Source organism: Stigmatopora argus, chromosome 7 (assembly GCF_051989625.1).
Source record: "Stigmatopora argus isolate UIUO_Sarg chromosome 7, RoL_Sarg_1.0, whole genome shotgun sequence".
NCBI classification, from domain to species: domain Eukaryota; kingdom Metazoa; phylum Chordata; class Actinopteri; order Syngnathiformes; family Syngnathidae; genus Stigmatopora; species Stigmatopora argus.
This window is the reverse complement of record NC_135393.1, coordinates 19,340,463-19,359,642: the sequence shown is the minus strand read 5'-3', so window position 1 is coordinate 19,359,642 and position 19,180 is coordinate 19,340,463. Positions and strand designations below refer to the sequence as shown.

At 40.1% G+C, this 19,180-nt stretch overlaps 1 protein-coding gene across 2 annotated transcripts in view; it reads right to left on the bottom strand.

The window, feature by feature from the left end:
* tenm3 (teneurin transmembrane protein 3) overlaps window positions 1-19,180 on the bottom strand; it is a 176,258-nt gene that overhangs the window by 106,481 nt on the left and 50,597 nt on the right. Inside the window, exons 4-7 of one of the 2 annotated variants that reach the window (XM_077604193.1) lie at window positions 6,597-6,765; window positions 6,416-6,518; window positions 5,370-5,440; window positions 2,524-2,814 (exon numbers count right to left, since the gene is read on the bottom strand). In XM_077604193.1, coding sequence (XP_077460319.1) covers window positions 2,524-2,814; window positions 5,370-5,440; window positions 6,416-6,518; window positions 6,597-6,699 — 568 coding nt within the window. In that variant the 5' untranslated portion in view covers window positions 6,700-6,765. Of the gene's footprint in view, window positions 1-2,523; window positions 2,815-5,369; window positions 5,441-6,415; window positions 6,766-19,180 lie in introns of both variants that reach the window. The other variant, XM_077604192.1, reaches the window with a different exon arrangement.

Sequence of the window (19,180 nt, the reverse complement as noted above, 5' to 3'; positions counted from 1 at the left end):
TCCCCCTTTTAAATCAATAATTGTCATTTTTTTAATCCATTTTTTTCTGTGTTTTTAGTTCTAAAATCATTTTGTAAAATTTAAAAATATATTTTAAAAAAAAGCTAAAATAAACATTGTTTTAGATCTATAAAAAACTGAATATTCAGGGATTTTAATCTAGTTCTTTTAATCCATTTATAAACAAAAAAATCTAAATATTATATCTAAAATGGTCCGGCCCACGTGAAATCGAGTTGACGTTAACGCGGCCCGCGAACCATTGCTCTAACACAAGGGTGTCAGACTCGGGTTGGTTTGCGGGCCGCGTTAAAGTCAACTCGATTTCATGTGGGCCGGACCATTTTAGATATAATATTTAGATTTTTTTAAATAAATGGAACTGGATTAAAATCCCTGAATATTCCGTTTTTTATAGATCTAAAACAATGTATATTTTAGCTTTTTTTAAATATATTTTTAGATTTTACAAAATGATTTTTGAACTAAAAACACAGAAAAAAGTGATTAAAAATGACAATGATTGAATTAAAAGGGTGAAAATCAGGAAATTTGATATACATCTATACTCTTCATTTGAATTTGATCCTAAAACAGAAAGTCGGCACTCATGATTGACTTTCCCGGGCCACACAAAATGATGCGGCGGGCCAGATTTGGCCCCGGGCCGCCACTTTGACACCTGTGGTTTAACGTGTGGACGGATTTTGTGTTATTTGCATTTCTGCGAATGAAAGACTTTAAAAACCGCCATCGGACGGCAGGAAATGAGCCAATCACATCGATTCTTGGAACTGGACGCGGTTCCGGTTTCTCCTGGAATGGAGACATCGAAGAAGTTTTGGCGCTAAAGTGGCGTTCAAGGAATGCATGACGATGACAGTCATTTTTGTTGACCGCCATCATTAGTTGTTGTTGTCAAAAAATGTTAAAAGAGAGCGAGTTTGCCATTGAATGGTGATGTTTTTCTCTTCCCTTCTCTAACTCCAACCAGCTTGTTTGTTTGGTCTCTCTTGCTGCACTTGTGATAATGGATTCCTTCTAAATGGCTTCTGAGAAATGAAAGGAGCAGCGAAGTACAAGATGGAAGGAAGTAGAGAAAGGAGGGAAGAACCTGTTGCTCATGTCCATGCTTTGAGGCAGCAGCTACTTGACACGGTATACTTGCGTCTCAATCCATTATCTGGACTACCTGTCCTCGTCTTCGTGATGGCGGACACCCTGACCTCATTTGCGCCAATCACAGAGCCCGATATTTTAATTCGCTCGTCCTCAAAAGCACTTTTTTGGGGTCCACGTAGACCTTCTCCTTCTTCTCCGTCCACCACCGAGAAGTAAAGCCTCACATTTTCTATGATTTGACCAAGTTTCTACAGAGTTATTTGACGTAAATTTGGACTTTAGACGGGCCGATGCCGATTTGAGATAGCGTACGTCACAGGTGTCAAAGTGGCGGCCCGGGGGCCAAATCTGGCCCGCCGCATCATTTTGTGCGGCCCGGAAAAGTAAATTGTGAGTGCTGACTTTCTGTTTTAGGATGAAATTAAAATGAAGAGTATAGATGTATATTAAATTTCATGATTTTCCCCCTTTTAAATCAATATTTGTCATTTTTTAATCCACTTTTTCTGTGTTTTTAGGTCAAAAATAATTTTTATTAGAGCCCAAATGGCTAAAACCAGATCGGTTTTACAAAAAAAAGTACTTTTGGAACACATTTTCTTCCAAGAAACGTCTAAAATACGGTACAGCTATGTAAAGGTATTATTTTTCTATAGAGGAAGCCCCACAAGTGACCATGTGTTGGAATTTCAGCTACTTAATCAAAGATGGAAATGAGAGCTAGCTTAATAAAATGAGCCGCGCGCTAAACACCCACTCCAAGCGTACAGCTGCATCTTGAAGTGTCAATTAGTCATTGAAAAGTTGACGACGACTCACTTTTGGAGGCAAAGTGTATTCTCCAGAAGCCTGACATACACAATATAATGTCATCTAATAAAAACCCGATCAAACTTAATATAGCAAACGCCGTGACTCAGCACTTTATCTGGGCGTTAATTACCACACGGCCTCTTAATGAAGACCCACTCAGGAGTGCGTTAGTGTCTCTTAATGAAAATAGAGCGTATGCGGCGTGTAAATACGGACGCCTTATCTAAAGTGTGAAAAATAATCTCCGTAGTTAATTATGAAAATCGCAGCTGTTAAAGGAAACCGCTCAGAGGATAAAAGACATGGCAGACATACACAAAAAGGTAAGGATGCAAATTGGATTTTCCAGCCTCACACAGGTTCTCCAAATGAACGCTATAGCAATGAAGAGTTCACGAATAGATGTGTTTTCGTGAATGAATATAGTTTACACCGGCAACACATTATGGAACTCAACTTATGTATATCGTCATTAAGTTCGCAATGTCAGAAGCACATTCCAAAGGGGTTTCAAACCAGTATCAAAGCAGAAACTTTAGATTGCATGGAGGACACCCCTAAGATCAAAGCAAAGAGAGATGGGCTTACCGTAGTCGCTGTCGGACTTGTTGTCGTGTTCCGTGTCGGTGAGAGTCAGCGCAGAGTTGGAGCGGCTGGACAGACAGGAACTCCTCCGAGACGCTTTTCCCAAGGCTCCGCGCTCCCACAGGCGCTCGGGCGACGTGGCGGCTCGAGCGTCGGCGTCGCGGTCTCGGCCTCTCGCCGCCGCCGTTGTTGTCGAGAAACCCCGCCGGGGGAGGCCCATCTCGGAGCAGAAGACCAGGCCGTGGTGTGACGGCGGCTCGCAGACGCCCAGTTGGCCAAAACTTAGGTGGTGGGCTGAAAAACAGATTGGCGCTTGGATTTTAACCAGAGTGGTCGTACTCGCACAACAAACACACCCGTGTGAGGGTCAGAGACGTTTCCCTTCGATCGAGGTAATAGTAGTAGTAGTAGCAGCAGTAGTAGAGCTAGGAGTAGTAGTAATGGTTGTAGTGGTAGTAGTAGTGGAGGTGGTAGTAGTAGGGGAGATAGAGTAGTGGAGGTAGTAGTAGGGGAGATAGAGTAGTTGAGGTAGTAGTAGTGGAGGTAGTAGTAGGGGAGGTAGAAGTAGCAGTAGTAGTGGAGGTGGTAGTAGTAGTAGCAGTAGTAGAGCTAGTAGTAGTAGTAGTAGTAGTAGTTGTTGTTGTAGGAGTAGTAGTTGTAATAGTAGTAGTAGTATCAGTAGTAGTAGCAGTAGTGGAGCTAGTAGTAGTAGTAGTTGGAGCGAGTAGTAGTAGTAGTTGTAGTGGAGGTGGTAGTAGTAGTAGTAGTAATAGTAGTAGTAGTAGTAGTAGTAGTAGTAGTATCAGTAGTAGTAGCAGTAGTAGAGCTAGTAGTAGTAGTTGTTGTAGGAGTAGTAGTAATAGTAGTATCAGTAGAGGAGCAGTAGTGGCGCTAGTAGTAGTAGTTGGAGCTAGTAGTAGTAGTAGTAGTAGTATCAGTAGTAGTAGCAGTAGTGGAGCTAGTAGTAGTAGTTGGAGCTAGTAGTAGTAGTAGTTGGAGGTAGTAGTAGTAGTAGTAGTAGTAGTAGTAGTAGTTGTAGTGGAGGTGGTAGTGGTAGTAATAGTAGTAGTAGTAGTAATAGTAGTAGTAGTAATAGTAGTAATAGTAGTAGTAGTATCAGTAGTAGTAGTAGTCATAGTAGTAGTAGGATCAGTAGTAGTAGTAGTAGTAGTAGTATCAGTAGTAGTAGTAGTCATAGTAGTAGTAGGATCAGTAGTAGTAGTAATAGTAGTAGTATCAGTAGTAGTAGTAGTATCAGTAGTAGTAGCAGTAGGGGAGCTAGTAGTAGTAGTAGTAGTTGTATAGTTGTAGTAGTAGTAGTTGTAGTAGTAGTAGTAGTTGTATAGTTGTTGTAGTGGAGGTGGTAGTGGTAATAGTAATAGTAGTAGCAGTAATAGTAGAGCTAGTAGTAGTTGTAGTGGATGTGGTAGTGGTAGTAGTAGTAGTAGTAATAGTAGTAGCAGTAGTAGTAATAGTAGTAGTAGTAATATTAGTAGCAGTAGTAGTAGTAGTAATAGTAGTAGAAGTAATAGTAGAGCTAGTAGTAGTAGTTGTTGTAGTAGTAGTAGTAGCAATAGTAGACCTAGTAGTAGTAGTAGCAATAGTAGACCTAGTAGTAGTAGTAATAGTAGTAGTAGCAATAGTAGACCTAGTAGTAGTAGTAGTAGTAATAGTAGTAGTAGCAATAGTAGACCTAGTAGTAGTAATAGTAGTAGTAGCAATAGTAGACCTAGTAATATTAGTAGTAGTAGTAATAGTAGTAGTAGCAATAGTAGACCTAGTAGTAGTAATAGTAGTAGTAGCAATAGTAGACCTAGTAATAGTAGTAATAGTTATTGTTGTAGGAGTGGTAATAGTAGTAGCAGCAATAGTAGAGCTAGTAGTAGTAGTTCTTGTTGTAGTAGTTGTTGTAGTGGAGTTGGTAGTAATAGTAGTAGTAGATATTGTTATACATCAACTAGATGCAGCTGTAGTAGTACTTAGGAATTGAGTTATACTATAAACTAGATGGATCTGTACTAAAAGGACTTTTCTGCAATGATTAACCAATATTGATCCTATAGAAGGTGCACTTTTGTCTTTTAGTTGCGCTTCACAGTGCGGAAAGATTGAATTATGTTGCAATTGTAATGATTTGTGAATAAATAAATGTTTCCATTCATCTTTCATCATCCTGAACACCACCGTATGAAGATACTGATTCAAAAAGTCAACTACGTATCGAGTACACGTCTGCTGTGGAGTAGCTGTCACTTTCAATAACAAAGCAACGCATTTTTTAATATTACTCATCCCATTATTATTATTATTAGTGCAGCGATGAAACCGTGACATCTTTTCAATCCTCTGAAATCTAAATAAAAAGGGGGAGAGCACGTTTTGGGAAAAAAATCACAGCATGTTTCTTTCCATCTTTAATTAGCAAATGAAAGGGAAATTATAAGCACTTTCTGTAATTGATGTCACGACTGAAGATGAAGTGTGTTGCTCCCCAATTAAAAGTTATATTAATTTTAAATGAGCTACAATTAGACAAACTCTGGAAAAATATCTCCCTAAATGGATGCTCGATTAATTGCTGCTGGCTAACAACCCGCCTTTCTTATGATTTTTTTATTTTTTGGGGGTCTACTTTGGTGATCTTTGAATAATCACATTTAATATGTATTTCATATTTTTATACTGTACTGACTGCAAAGAAATATGATTGGAAATTCTCGCGGTTGACCCACATTTATGAAATTGACACAGCCATGTAAGAATGACTAAAAAAGAATGAATTGAATTGGTGATTTTTGTGCCATCTTACAAAAAATAATAAAAGTTATGATATTTATTTTAATACTCACGGTCCATGTTATAATCATCTTTTCCACGATGAATGGTGTCCTTGTGTTCTTTTGATGAGCCATAAAATATCCTGTCAAAACATGACGGTACATGTTGAAAGATGGTCAACATTTGCATCATCTAAACTTGACTAGATGAATTATTAAACATTTTCTGAATATTTCATTTCAGATTTTTATTTGTTTGATAGGAATATGAATTTGTGATCCACTTTTACAAAAAAATAAATACTCTTTTCCTATATCAAATTTGCAAGTTGCAAAATTAATTCATGCGTTTTCTGAACTGCGTATCCTCAAGTGGGTCGCGGGGGTGCTGGAGCCTGGCGGGGGACACCCTGAATCGGTGGCCAGCCAACGTCAGGGCACAAGGAGACAAAGGACAAGCAATCATAGATGAGCTAATTTAGCATACAATTAGCTTAGCATGCCTGTTTTTGGGATGTGGGAGGAAAGCGGAGTACCCGGAGAAAACCCACGCAAGGCCAGGGATAACCATTGATGCACACACTCATACCCAAGGAGAATTTAGAGTGTTAAATTAGCCTAGCTAGCATGTTTTTGGCATGTGGGAGGAAAGCGGAGTACCCTGAGAAAACCCACGCAAGCCCAGCGACAACCATTGATGTGCACACTGATAGCTAGGGGCAATTTTGAGTGTTCAACCAGCCTAGCTAGGGTGTTTTGGGGTTTGGGGAGGAAACCAGAGTACCTGAAGAAAACCCACGCAAGCCCAAGGACAACCATTGATGCACACACTCATAGCTAGGGGCAATTTTGAGTGTTCAAACAGCCTAGCTAGCATGTTTTGGCATGTGGGAGGAAACCGGAGTACCCGGAGAAAACCCACCCAAGCCCAGGGACAACCATTGATGCGCACACTCATAGCTAGGGGCAATTTTGAGTGTTTAACCAGCCCAGCTAGGATGTTTTAGGGTTTTGTGAGGAAACCGGGGAGGCTCGAACCCACAACACCGGCGCTGCGAGCCCGACACAATACCCCCCCCAAAAAGAATTGGGTTAATAAATAGAATTGTAAATCCCACCTGGTCTGCTCTTGGTGCTTGTCAAAGGCCTTGAGGGTCTCACTGGAGGAGTAAGACTTTTGAGTTGGGACACGCCCATCTTTCTGGCCAATAGCATTGTCTCCTAGACCATAACAATAAGTAGAGTTACTGGAAAATAAAGGAATTTGCCTTAACGAGTAAAGGTGGGCTGCTATCTCACCAGGAAACGACCCCTCTTTGTCCTTGTGGGTCTTATTGAGGGAACAGTAGGGGCGTCGCTCTTTCACTTCCATCATGTTGCTGCTGGTGTCGCAAGCAAACATTGGGACATGCTTTTTTGCGGCCAATTAAACGGGAACAACGGGGACGAATCACAACAAAGATGGATCCTGCGAAACAAAACAAAAAAAACACACAAAGAAAGGCTTTATCAATGACAACGTTGAAGATCATTCACTCATTTTCTGAAGCGCTTATGAGGGTCTTATAAAAGCTTACAAGGGTCGCAGGGGGTGCTGGAGCCCAAAATCACAAAGACAAGACAAAGTCAGATGTAAAAAAAAAAAAATAGAAAATAAATTAAAAAAACATTTCAGAAAGCAGAAATGATACCCAATAAGTACATTTTGATTTAAACAAAAAACTTTATTGTTTTTGTTAAGCAGACGCATCCATAGTATATCTTCAACATTGCCAATATCATTAAGAATTTTAAAATTATGAAAATTATACATTATTATTTGCTGTATCTAGCTTGCAATTTTTTCTCCCTTGCGATTAACAATAAATAAATATTGCATAATTTGAACAGATTTTTTAAATCAAATTTTTCTGTCAAGTGACATTTTAGAGTCGATTTAAAATAAAATAAAAATCTTATACAAGCCCTAAAATTATTATGAGCCCTATTTTTTTATCATGAAGACCACTACTGCCATAAATACTGCTCATCTTTTTTACTCGTAGATAAAATAGATTTTTAATCTTAGTTTTCCGTCAAGTGACATTTTAGAGTAGCTGTAGAATGAAAATAGAGTGCTATCATGAGCTGTCATTTTTTATCTTGATAACCAATTCTGCCAATTAAATAATAGAAGTTTTGGGTAGAAGTTATGCTAACGCTAGCGTGGGTGGACAAATAAATAAATATTATAGCCGTGGACTGTCAAATTTGCGTCTACCGACAATCCCGAGGCCAATTTGGTCGATCCGTGAAAGCGGCGCTCAAGTCATTAATTTTCCAAGTTATTATATCAGTAGGAACGCAAGTCATTTCATTGGAAATCACACCTGAATGCACGAATGCAGCCCAACGCAACTTAAGGCTGATAAATGTAGAATCCGGATTAAAACTTGGCCAAACAATTACAAGCATTCAAGCGAACCATTTGGCAGCAGATCAATCAGTCAAAGTCGGATATACGTTAGTTAGGCCATGGATTGTGTTTTTTTTTAATTGAAAATTCATATTTTAATTATTAAATGGGTTGACTTCTACCTAGCATCCTGCTAAGCATTATAGGAAAAAAAGATTTTTACAAATTTGATTTTGTACCTAAATATTTATGTGAACACTTATTCATGCTGACTACTTATCCATGTTGACTACTACTTATTTGTTATGTTGACTACTTAAAATCTCATTATAGCAAGGGTGTCAGACTCGGGTTGGTTGGCGGGCCGCTTTAACGTCAACTTGATTTCACGTGGGCCGGACCATTTTAGATATAATATTTAGATTTTTTTTTAATAAATGGATTAAAAGAACTGGATTAAAAGCCCTGAATATTCAGTTTTTAATAGATCTAAAACAATGTTTATTTTAGCTTTTTTATATATATATTTTTAGATTTTACAAAATTATTTTTGAACTAAAAACACAGAAAAAATGGATTCAAAAATGACAATGATTGATTTAAAAGGGGGAAAACCAGGAAATTTAAAATACATCTACACTCTTCATTTTAATTTGATCCTAAAACAGAAAGTTGGCACTCATCATTGACTTTCCCGGGCCGCACAAAATGATGCGGCGGGCCAGATTTGGCCCCCGGGCCGCCACTTTGACTCCAGCACCCCCTGCGACCCTATAGTGAGGATAAACCGCTTCAGAAAATGAAATAAGATGATCACAAAACCAGTTTTAAATCCAAATCATCTCACTTTGTCTGTTTATCTTTTGCTAAATCCAAACTGTTCTGCAACGTCACCAGTTTTTTTTCTTTTCTTTTATTATTACTATTATTATTGTTTTCACAAATATGACTTTTGTGCATTATTTGTCCTTGAAGCTCCGCCCTACGTCATCCGAGATGAGGCCCAAAGAGTTTACAAGCGCAATCTACTTAATCTCTAACTCTCGCTCCTATCATGTAACTTTCCCCCAACATTGGCCTAATCCCTCCCCCTCTCTCTCCCCTCTCTCCCCCCTCCCCTCTCTCCCCCCTGGATTAAAATAGAGATGGGGAGGTAGAAAATAAGTCACAGTTGGAGATGGGCTATTCGCGCTCAATTTAAAAGCAGCTCGCCGTTGACAAACGAAGGAAGGCGGCAAAAGCAAATAATCGATAGCTAGATAATATCGTCATTCACGCTACATCCATATTCAATAACGATACGGTTCCAGATGGCAAATGGCGGCGCCACGATCCCGTCACGGCACGACCGCGGCGGCGCACGGGTGAACACGTGACCTCCGGCGTCGGCGCCAAGGTCATCTGAGATGAGCGACACTGACAGCTGCGACTACAATTCCTTTGCGTAACCAAAGGACGACGACGACGCACGTGGGCTAATCCACCCGAAAAGGCAGGCTCGACACCCCGGTCGGAACCCACGCGCGGGCCCCAAAAAAAAAAAAATAGCCTGACGTTCCCGAGCGCGAAGCTTCGTAACCTGGCACCGGTTGACATCAGATTAGCTTGATTGAGCATGTTTTAGGGTGGTTTAAAATGGACGTAGACAATGTTCCCTCTAATTTTTTGTTTGTCTGGGCAGAAAGACAACCTCCCTGAGAACACTGAGTACCGGTGTGAGCAACATCATCATTGCTCGCTATGGGCACATACCAGTAGCACACCTGCCATAAGAATGTATACCAGGGGTAGGGAACCTATGGGTGCATATGGCTCTCCGCTAACCTGTGAGGTAAACTATGGAAACTGCAGGTAAGGAACGGATTGAGATCGTATGTCGAGGTACCACTGTACTTTATTTATTTATTTATTTAGGTTAGGTTAGGTTAGAACTTAATTTCAACCCGCATTTGGGAAATGTCTTGGTTGGAGTTTCAAAACCGACACAAGACACACAAGACATTGTAGACGTAGCTAAAAAACTGGAGCCACATAGGAAGTTTTCTGAACCGCTTATCCTCACAAGGGTGACGGGGGGTGCTGGAGCCTAACCCATCTGACTACGGGGACCAGGCAAAGGTGACAACCTGAATCGGTGGCCGGCCAATCGCAGGGCACGAGGAGACAAAAGATCATAGCTAGGAACAATTTAGCATAAAATTAGCCAATGATACATGTTTTTGGGATGTAGGAAGAAACCAGAGTCCCTGGAGAAAACCCACGCAGGCTCAGGAGAGAACACGCAAACTCCACAAAGTGAGGACCCACTAGGGAATCGAACCCTCGACCCCATTACTGCGAGGCAGACGCGCCAAATATTTTATGGCAAAGAAATTCAAGCGCAAACTCAACAGATGCAAGAATTGCGAAGCGGCTTATAAATAAGGACTCATTTGATCAAATGCAATGACCTCAAATTTAACAAATGGCATTTTATAAAATGTCCTTGTGCATGTTTTTTTACACTCATGTCATTGGTAGCCTCGTCCAATAATATTACATTCATATTTCAATGATTGACGGTTAGAAAATGACATTATACGTACCGACAGCCATTTGCATTATTTAAAAAAATAGTTATTTCCAATATTATCTGGCAAACGTTGTATATACGTGCGTTTATGTCTTTTTCCCACGCATACATCATGACATTTGGTCATTAGCTTTTTAAAATGAACAGAAAAAAAAGCACTTTTGGCTTTTAAAATGGAATAATGACGAGTCAGGGGATGCGAATACTAGTCATGTAAGCCAATGGAATTTCATCCTTATTCAAGTCCATCTGGTGAAAATGTCACAAGAGGATTAAGGAAGGTTAATTCCGTTGGTGAAAATAGCACAAATGGCAGATAATCAGTGAGATAATACCTTGATCTCTCACAGTGATTAATTCCGTTATTTATTTTCTCTTATTGTGATGTCATTTGCATTCATTTAGATAAAATGTCACCATTAGATATCGGCATTCAATGGAATTTTTTCCCCTATAATCAATTGAAACCACATTTTTTTTGTTTATTACTAACAAAAGTGAATTATTTTGACAAATGTACATCGGTGCCTTGAGAAAAAGTTAAATACAATAGAATGTGACTTACGAAAAAAGTACTGTGATCCATTTGGAGGGGGAAAAAAAGGTTTACGCTACTTGAACATAACATGAAATAAATATTTAATTTCATGATTTTTTTTTCACTTTACTCATCCACTGAAGAACCACGCAAACCCCCACCACCAATCACAGCAGAGATATGCCGCAGTACCCGCTTTTCTCAATGAATTGAAAATAAATTGGCCTACAAAAATTTGGGTGCACATTCACGCAAATAAAGAAAAAACTAACATGTCATGGGTGTCCGTGGTAATAATGGAACGCTAAATTTAAACTTACTCTAGTTTTAAATTGCAGTGTTAGCAGTGTGTGTGTGTGTGTGTGTGTGTACAGTAATACCTTGACATACGAGTGCTCCAACATACGAGCAATTTGAGATATACGAGTAAAATTGTGAGCAAATATTTGCCTTGAGATACGAGCATACGAGAAGGTTTTTTTTGTTAGTCAGTGCAGAATTAAGGGAAAAACAACGGTTCCAAAGCCAGCAGGTGCAATGAAGGGTAGTGCGGAGAAAAGGTGTATGATGACAATCGATATTAAAAATAAAATAATTTAAAAAAAACATGAGGGTGGTGTACGGGTGATGGAGCTGGCAAGCTAATACGAGAAGAGCACCCGGACAAGTTGGTGTGTTATCTTTTTGTGAGGACATTTAAGTGTGTCTGTATCGGAATCTAAATTCATCTACCCAAGTTAAATTTATGTTTATGTTATTTTACGAGCGTGTTCTCTCTCGGCGTTGTTCTGAATAATGTCTCATTTTAGTATTAATCATCATAACCACTAGTTATTTTTTACTGTGTTAGTAGATGGTGAATTACAACCAATAAGAATATGTTTTTCCATTACAGTAGTACCTCGTGATACAACATGCTCGTCATACAACACGCTCGTGGTACGACGAAAATTTCGATCGAAGAATTCGCCTGCGATACGATTAAAATTTGGAGATGCGACCAAGCCAGCTGGCCATGACATGAGAGGCTGTTTATCATTGTAGCGCACTGCCATGTTTGGCCGCATCTCTTTCGTGTAGAACTACTATATCTACGAGGACTGAACAATTTATTCAGACGAGTTTCGACCAGGAAACGCACAACGCGCATGCGCAGGCAAAAAGAGGGCTTTCTGGGTAATGAAGTATACTCGTGCACACAACACCGATTGCCAATGGCACCCTTTCTCAGAATAAAACTTCATTACCCACAATCAGTTCGTTGCTAGGCTGTTATTCCTTCCTTAGCCTGTTAGCTCCCGCGATCGCTCATTCAAGACTACTTCTCGTTGGCAAGTGGTCGTGCGTTATCCTATTGTGAGGACATTTGTGTGCATCATTTTGGGAATATTTTGAAGGGAATACAACAGCAAGGCAAGTGAGGGTGGAGGCGTGGCAAACCGCTAACCTGGAAAACGAAGGTAAAAAAAAGATTAAAACAAAATTAGAATTCAGTTTTGTGTAAAGTTACATTAAACGTATGTTTGAGTGTGTCTGTATATATTTAGCCAAGTTAATTTAAATTTGTTTGTTCGTTTACGAGTGCCGTGGATAAAGTCCCCCGAACAGCCCCTACCTCCGCCTTAGTGTGTGTCGTTGTCTCTCCCCTCCGCGAAATGCGTCTAATTTTACATCTATTAAACACATTTTATTACTATTAAACCACTCGTTATGTGTTACTTTGTTAAAAGATGGCGAATTAGAAGAAATAAAAAAAAAATTCCAATCCAATATCCTGTTTTTGGTGTTTTTTCAGAGGGTTGGAACCAATTCATTTGTTTTCAATTCATTTCAATGGGAAACGTTCGCTCGAGTGACGAAAAGCTCGTCATACGATCTCAGTCTCGGAACGGATTACGATCGTATGTCGAGGTACCACTGTATAATATCCTGCTTTTTGGTGTTTTTTTCATAGGGTGGGAATGAATTCATTTGAATATAGTTAGTTTCTATGGGAAATATTGATTTGAGATACAAGTAAATCGACATACGAGCTCGGTCCTGGAACGCATTAAGCTCTTATCTCAAGGTATTACTGTATATCATTTTTGAGGACAAAGTCCCCACAGTGTATCTAACGTTTTTGGTCCCTAAATAATTTATAAATATTGTGTGTACGTGAGTTGTGTATACGTTTGTGCATGTTAGTGTTGAAAATCCTCTAACAATAGAATCCCAGAAAATGTTGCGATGTTTTTTTCCGATCCATCATCCGTCATCCATAAAGACTTGTTATGAACACAAGCAGAATAATACTTTTTTTTTTACATTTTCCACACAGAGTGCTACATTTATTCTTAACAATGGCTCAGGAATGACACCCCAAAAAATCCCCGCTGGAGATCAGTGAAACCAAGCGCTGTGGTGGGCAGCCATGGTTGAGTGGTTAAGAATGTGGCCTGTGACTGAAGGGCTCCAGGGTCAATTTCCCCCAGGCACTGACAGCTAAAGTGGCCGGTATAAAGGCACCTCACTCCACTGGCTTCAATTGCTCCCTGGGGTTCGAAAAAAGCGGCTCGCTGCTCCCGCGTGGCACCAAAAAATCAAATGTACTCGCGGCGTTCACATCGCTGATGGCTTAAATACGCCGGCTAAAAAAACGCCACACAATGCAAAGGGCTTTGGTTCCGTGGGGTTGATCTGCAAAGGGTTGACCTTTACGAGATTCCTGCTGTAACTCGGGAGTTTTTTTGGGGGGTGGAAAATGACAAACTAAGCGATAAAAAAATGGCTAACATTTTTAGCCGTAACCGGATAACGCAAGGGTGTCAGACGCGGGTTGGTTCGTGGGCCGCGTTAACGTAGACTCAGTTTCATGTGGGCCGGACCATTTTAGATATAATATTTAGATTTTTTATAAATGGATTAAAAGAACTGGATTAAAAGCCTTGAATATTCCGTTTTTTAATAGATCTAAAACAGGGGTGTCAGACTCGGGTTGGTTCACGGGCCGCTTTAACGTCAACCTGATTTCACGTGGGCTGGACCATTTTAGATATAATATTTAGATTTTTGGGGATTAAAAGAACTGGATTAAAAGCCCTGAATATTCCGTTTTTTATAGATCTAAAACAATGTTAATCTTAGCTTTTTTTATATATATTTTTAGAATTTTACAAAATGATTTTTGAACTAAAAACACAGAAAAAATGGATTAAAAAATGACAATTATTGATTTAAAAGGGGGAAAATAATAAAAATTAATGTACATTTTTATCTATCATTTTAATTTGATCCTAAAACAGAAAGTTGTGATTTACTTTCCCGGGCCACACAAAATGATGCGGCGTGCCAGATTTGGCCCCCGGGCCGCCACTTTGACACATGTGATCTAAAACAATGTTTATTTGAGCTTTTTTTCTTAGTCAGGGAAAATCTCTTTTAATCGATTTCAAAAGGAAACCAATTTTTTCTTTATGTTCCATATTAAAGTGGAAAACAGAAAATATTTTGAGATATTTTTAGATTTTACAAAATGATTTTGAACTAAAAAAAACAGAAAAAAAAGTTTTCTTTCGAAAATTCGAGTTATCCGAGGGAATCGTAAAACTGACACGAGGTAAAAAAACAAAGACAACATCAAGGTATACGTACGCATGTCTTAATTTTTTTTTGTAAATATTAATTTCACGTCTAGCTAACACTAATTTCACGAGTACTATTTTCTGTTTTGAGCTCTTTTTGTCCGTTTTTGGGGGGTTGTCATTCCCACCGAATGCGTCTGTGGGTTTTGTATTATTTTAGAAATGCGAGTAAATGTTTGTTCCTTTTAATGTTTGGCTATTGTAAAATTGTAGCATTCATTTTTACTGTTATTACCACGTTTTTTTGTATTCGACCGATTTCGCTCCAAGAGGATTAGCATCGGAAAATGGCAAATGAGATCTCGAGTAGATGGCAAACGGATAGATTGTTGGATAGCGAGCTAGCGCTCTCATTTATTCGAGCCACGTGCGCCAGATGCTACAATAGGCCGAAGCGTCATGTGGAGTGCATCGGCGGAAAGACATTTTTGTCAAGAGTTGCTTCCAAACACTTGACGCAAAGAGAAATGAGCAATTCATTTGTGTGCTGATTTCCCTTTTCTTTCATTGGCTTCTATTCTTATCGATCTCCATCACTTGTTTCACGTTACACGTACAACACAATGAGAAGAATACCCTAATCAAGACTATTTAATGCAAAGGAGTCAGACTCGGTCGGGTTGGTTGGCGGGCCGCTTTAACGTCAACTTGATTTCACGTGGGCCGGATCATTTTAGATATAATATTTAGATTTTTAAAAATAAATGGATTAAAAGAACTGGATTAAAAGCCCTGATTATTCTGTTTTTATAGATCTAAAAGAATGTTTATTTTAGCTTTTTTAAGACACTTAGATTTTACAAAATGATTTTTGAACTAAAAGCACAGAAAAAATGGATTAAAAAATAACAATTATTGATTTAAAAGGGGGAAAACCAGGAAATGTAATATACATCTATACTCTTCATTTTAATTTGATCTTAAAATAGAAAGTCGGCACTCATGATTGACTTTCTCGGGCCACACAAAATGATGCGGTGGGCCAGATTTGGCCCCCGGGCCACCACTTTGACACGTGATTTAATGCTAATCATATCCATTTTCAATGGGACACTCGCAGATAAATAGACAGCAGTGAACAACTAGGCCAAAATAAAAGGATTGCTAGCAAGAAGAAGGACATGCTACATGTCACCACTTAGAATTTACCAACGTTTACAATATTTTTTTAACCTCCTATGACATATCACATTTTTGCTCGTCAAAGACTACAATGTTAAATGTTGGACTACAAGGACCATGATTCTCAGAAACAACATCATGTAAAATGAAAAATCTTTGTTTGAGGTTCCAATTAGCCTAAATATTTTTTTAAAAAAGTCTAAATCCGTGGCCAGCCAATGGCAGGGCACAAGGAGACGAAAGGACAACCAATCATAGCGAGGGGCAATTCGGAATGACCAATTAGCTTAGCATGCATGTTTTGGCGATGTGGGAGGAAAGCGGAGCACCCAGAGAAAACCCACGCAAGAACATGCAAATTCCACACAATGAAGACCCACCTGGGTTCGAACCCACGACCCCAGAGCTGCGAGGCTGGTACGCTAACCACTCTCCAGTCCATGTTCTGCTTAAAATATAACTCTTAATAAAAAAAAACATGTTTTCTCTACTTTTTACCCAGTAATTGATTTTTATTTTTGCTCAAATTTGAGACAATGTTGTTAACCAATGAGAGTAGGATTGATTTCTGATGCAAGAACAGCTTCTGGTCTTTGTTTTTTTTATTTATTGATATATATTTTTCAGCTTCATAAACACACAATATTGTGCGGAAGCTGAAAGATCCAAAATCTTGAAAAGGGCTGGAAAGCTGATGTTTAACCTTCCAATGTTTTGCTGGAAAGCGAGCGCAAGAGCGCAAGTTCCTCAAGGACGCTTTCGCCAAGCTCCAAATTCCATTTTGTGGAAAAAAGGCCTTGGGCCGCTTTGGGTTTATTGATTGCAACCAAATTCATACAGGAAACCATATTTCAAAATTAAATAACGTGTTGAAAAAGCCTCTGTTGGCCAAAGCGTAAAAGCGCCGCACTCTTTTGTCCAATGACGCTGTGACCTTAAGTGTGCAAAGTTTCTTTATCTTGGGTTATTGCTTTTGGGGATTCTCTATTCATTCATTTTCTCAACGCCTAATCCTCACAAGGTTCGCGGGGGTGCTGGAGCCTATCCCAGTTTGGGGAAACTGCCGATACCGAAGAGAAATAGTTAGATTATTTACAATCATCTACTTACAGATGTTTTTTTTAAATACATTTTCTGAACGTCTTTCCTCACAAGGTTCGCGGGGGTGCTGGAGCCTATCCCAGTTTGGGGAAACTGCAGATACCGAAGAGAAATAGTTGGAATATTACGATCATCTACCTACAGACGATTTTTTTAAAAATTCATTTTCTGAACGTCTTATTCTGACAAGGTTCGCGGGGGTGCTGGAGCCTATCCCATCTTGGGCAATCTGCTGATACCGAAGAAAAACTGTTGGATTATTACGATCATCTATTTCCAGATGTTTTTTTTAAAATTAATTTTCTGAATGTCTTAGCCTCGCAAGGTTCGCGGGGGTGCTGGAGAATATCCCATCTTGGGGAATCTGCCGATACCGAAGAGAAACAGTTGGATTATTATGATAGTCTATTTCCAGGTGTTTTTTAAAATTCATTTTCTGAACTGTTTATCCTCACAAGGGTCGCGGGGGGTGCCGGAGCCTATCCCAGCTGACTACGAGCATTAACCAGGTGACACTCTGAATGGGTGACCAGCTAAGCGCAATTTCTCAATCTCTCTATCGACAGGTATCTTGACCCAAAAATTCAACGACGTGAGCGAAAATGCTAAAGTATCCATATGATATGATAGCCATTTAAGGATGGAGGATTAGTTGAAAATGTCAGATGATGGATGGCTAGATGGAAAGGACAGAAGTGGAGAGTTGAACGTGTGATTGAAAAGGAGCGGTGATAATGAGACAGCCATATCTCACCATGTCACCTCTCCAAGCGCCATGACACCTGTAGCAGCTTTTAGCTCGCCCACGCGCTACAGTACAAATCCATCTGTCCTTTGTAAGCTTAGCTGTTCAAGTCCAAGCTCTTCCCAAGCTACATACCGACTTAGTTAGCAGCACTAAAGCATAGCGTAGCCTGGAACATGACATTCATTCATTCATTTTTGGAACTGCTGATCCTCACAAGTGTCACGGAGGGGGCCGGAGCCTATCCTAGCTGACTGCGCACCAGAAGGGGGAGGCCACACCCCGAATGGGTGGCCAGCCAATGGCAGGGCACGAGGAGACAAAGGACAACTAATCATAGCTAAGGGCAATTTAGCATACAATTAGCTCATGCTGCATTTTTGGGGGGATGTGGGAGGAAAATGGAGTACCCAGAGAAAACCCATAAAAGCCCAGGGACAACACACTAATAGCTTGGGGCAATTTTGAGTGTTCAACCAGCCTAGCTAGCATGTTTTTGGGATGTGGGAGGAAACTGGAGTACCCGCAGAAAACCCACACAAGCCCAGGGACCACCATTAATGCTCACACTCATAGTTAGGGGCAATTTAGCACACAATTAGCACATGCAACATATTTTTGGGATGTGGGAGGAAACTGGAGTACCCAGAGAAAACCTATACAAGCCCAGAGAATCATTAATGCACAAACTCATAGCTACGGGCAATTAAGCATACAATTAGCTTAGGATGCATGTTTTTGGGATGTGGGAGGAAACTGGAGTACCCAGAGAAAACCCATACAAGCATAGGGACAACCATTAATGCGCACACTCATAACTAGGGGCAATTTTGAGTGTTCAACTAGCCGAACTAGCATGTTTTGGGGATTTGGGAGGAAACTGGAGTACCTGGAGAAAACCCACGCAAGCCCAGGGACATCCATTAATGCTCACATTTATACCTAACGACAATTTTGTGTTAAATTAGCCTAGCTAGCATGTTTTGGGGATGTGGGAGGAAACTGGAGTACCCAGAGAAAACCCATACAACCCCAGGGACAACCATTAATGCACACAATCATAGCTATGGGCAATTAAGCATACAATTAGCTTAGGCTGGATGTTTTTGGGATGTGGGAGGAAACTGGAGTACCCAGAGAAAACCCATACAAGCCCAAGGACAACCATTAATGTGCACACTCATAGCTAGGGGCAATTTTGAGTGTTCAACTAGCCAAGCTAGCATGCTTTTGGGATTTGGGAGGAAACTGGAGTACCTGGAGAAAACCCATACAAGCCATGGGACAACCATTAATGCACAAACTCATAGCTAGGGGCAACTTAGCATACAATTAGCTCACGCTGCATTTTTTGGGGATGTGGGAGGAAACTGGAGTACACAAAGAAAACCCATTCAAGACATCATGCAAACTCCACCAACCTGGAATCGAACCCACGACCCCAGAACTGCGAGGCCTACGCGCTAACCGCCCGCCCGGCTGGGTAACTAACGTCCGAATAATTGAAAATATTCATAACGACCGCCACGTATATCATTTTAACGGGGTAGCTTATCCGTTGACTGGTTTTGTCCAAGGCCTTTTTTTTATTCGTCTTTTTGACCGCTAAACTTTTCACTTCATTTTTTTGCTTTTTTGGGGAATGAAAACAAGGCCGATTCCTCCCGTGGCGCCCTCCTCGACGCCCCTCCGTCCTTAGCTGGATGCCTTGGTCACCCCGCCAAGAAGGGCGAGCAACATTCGGCGTGTGGGAGGGCCGGCGGATTCGCAACGTTCCTTTCCATATT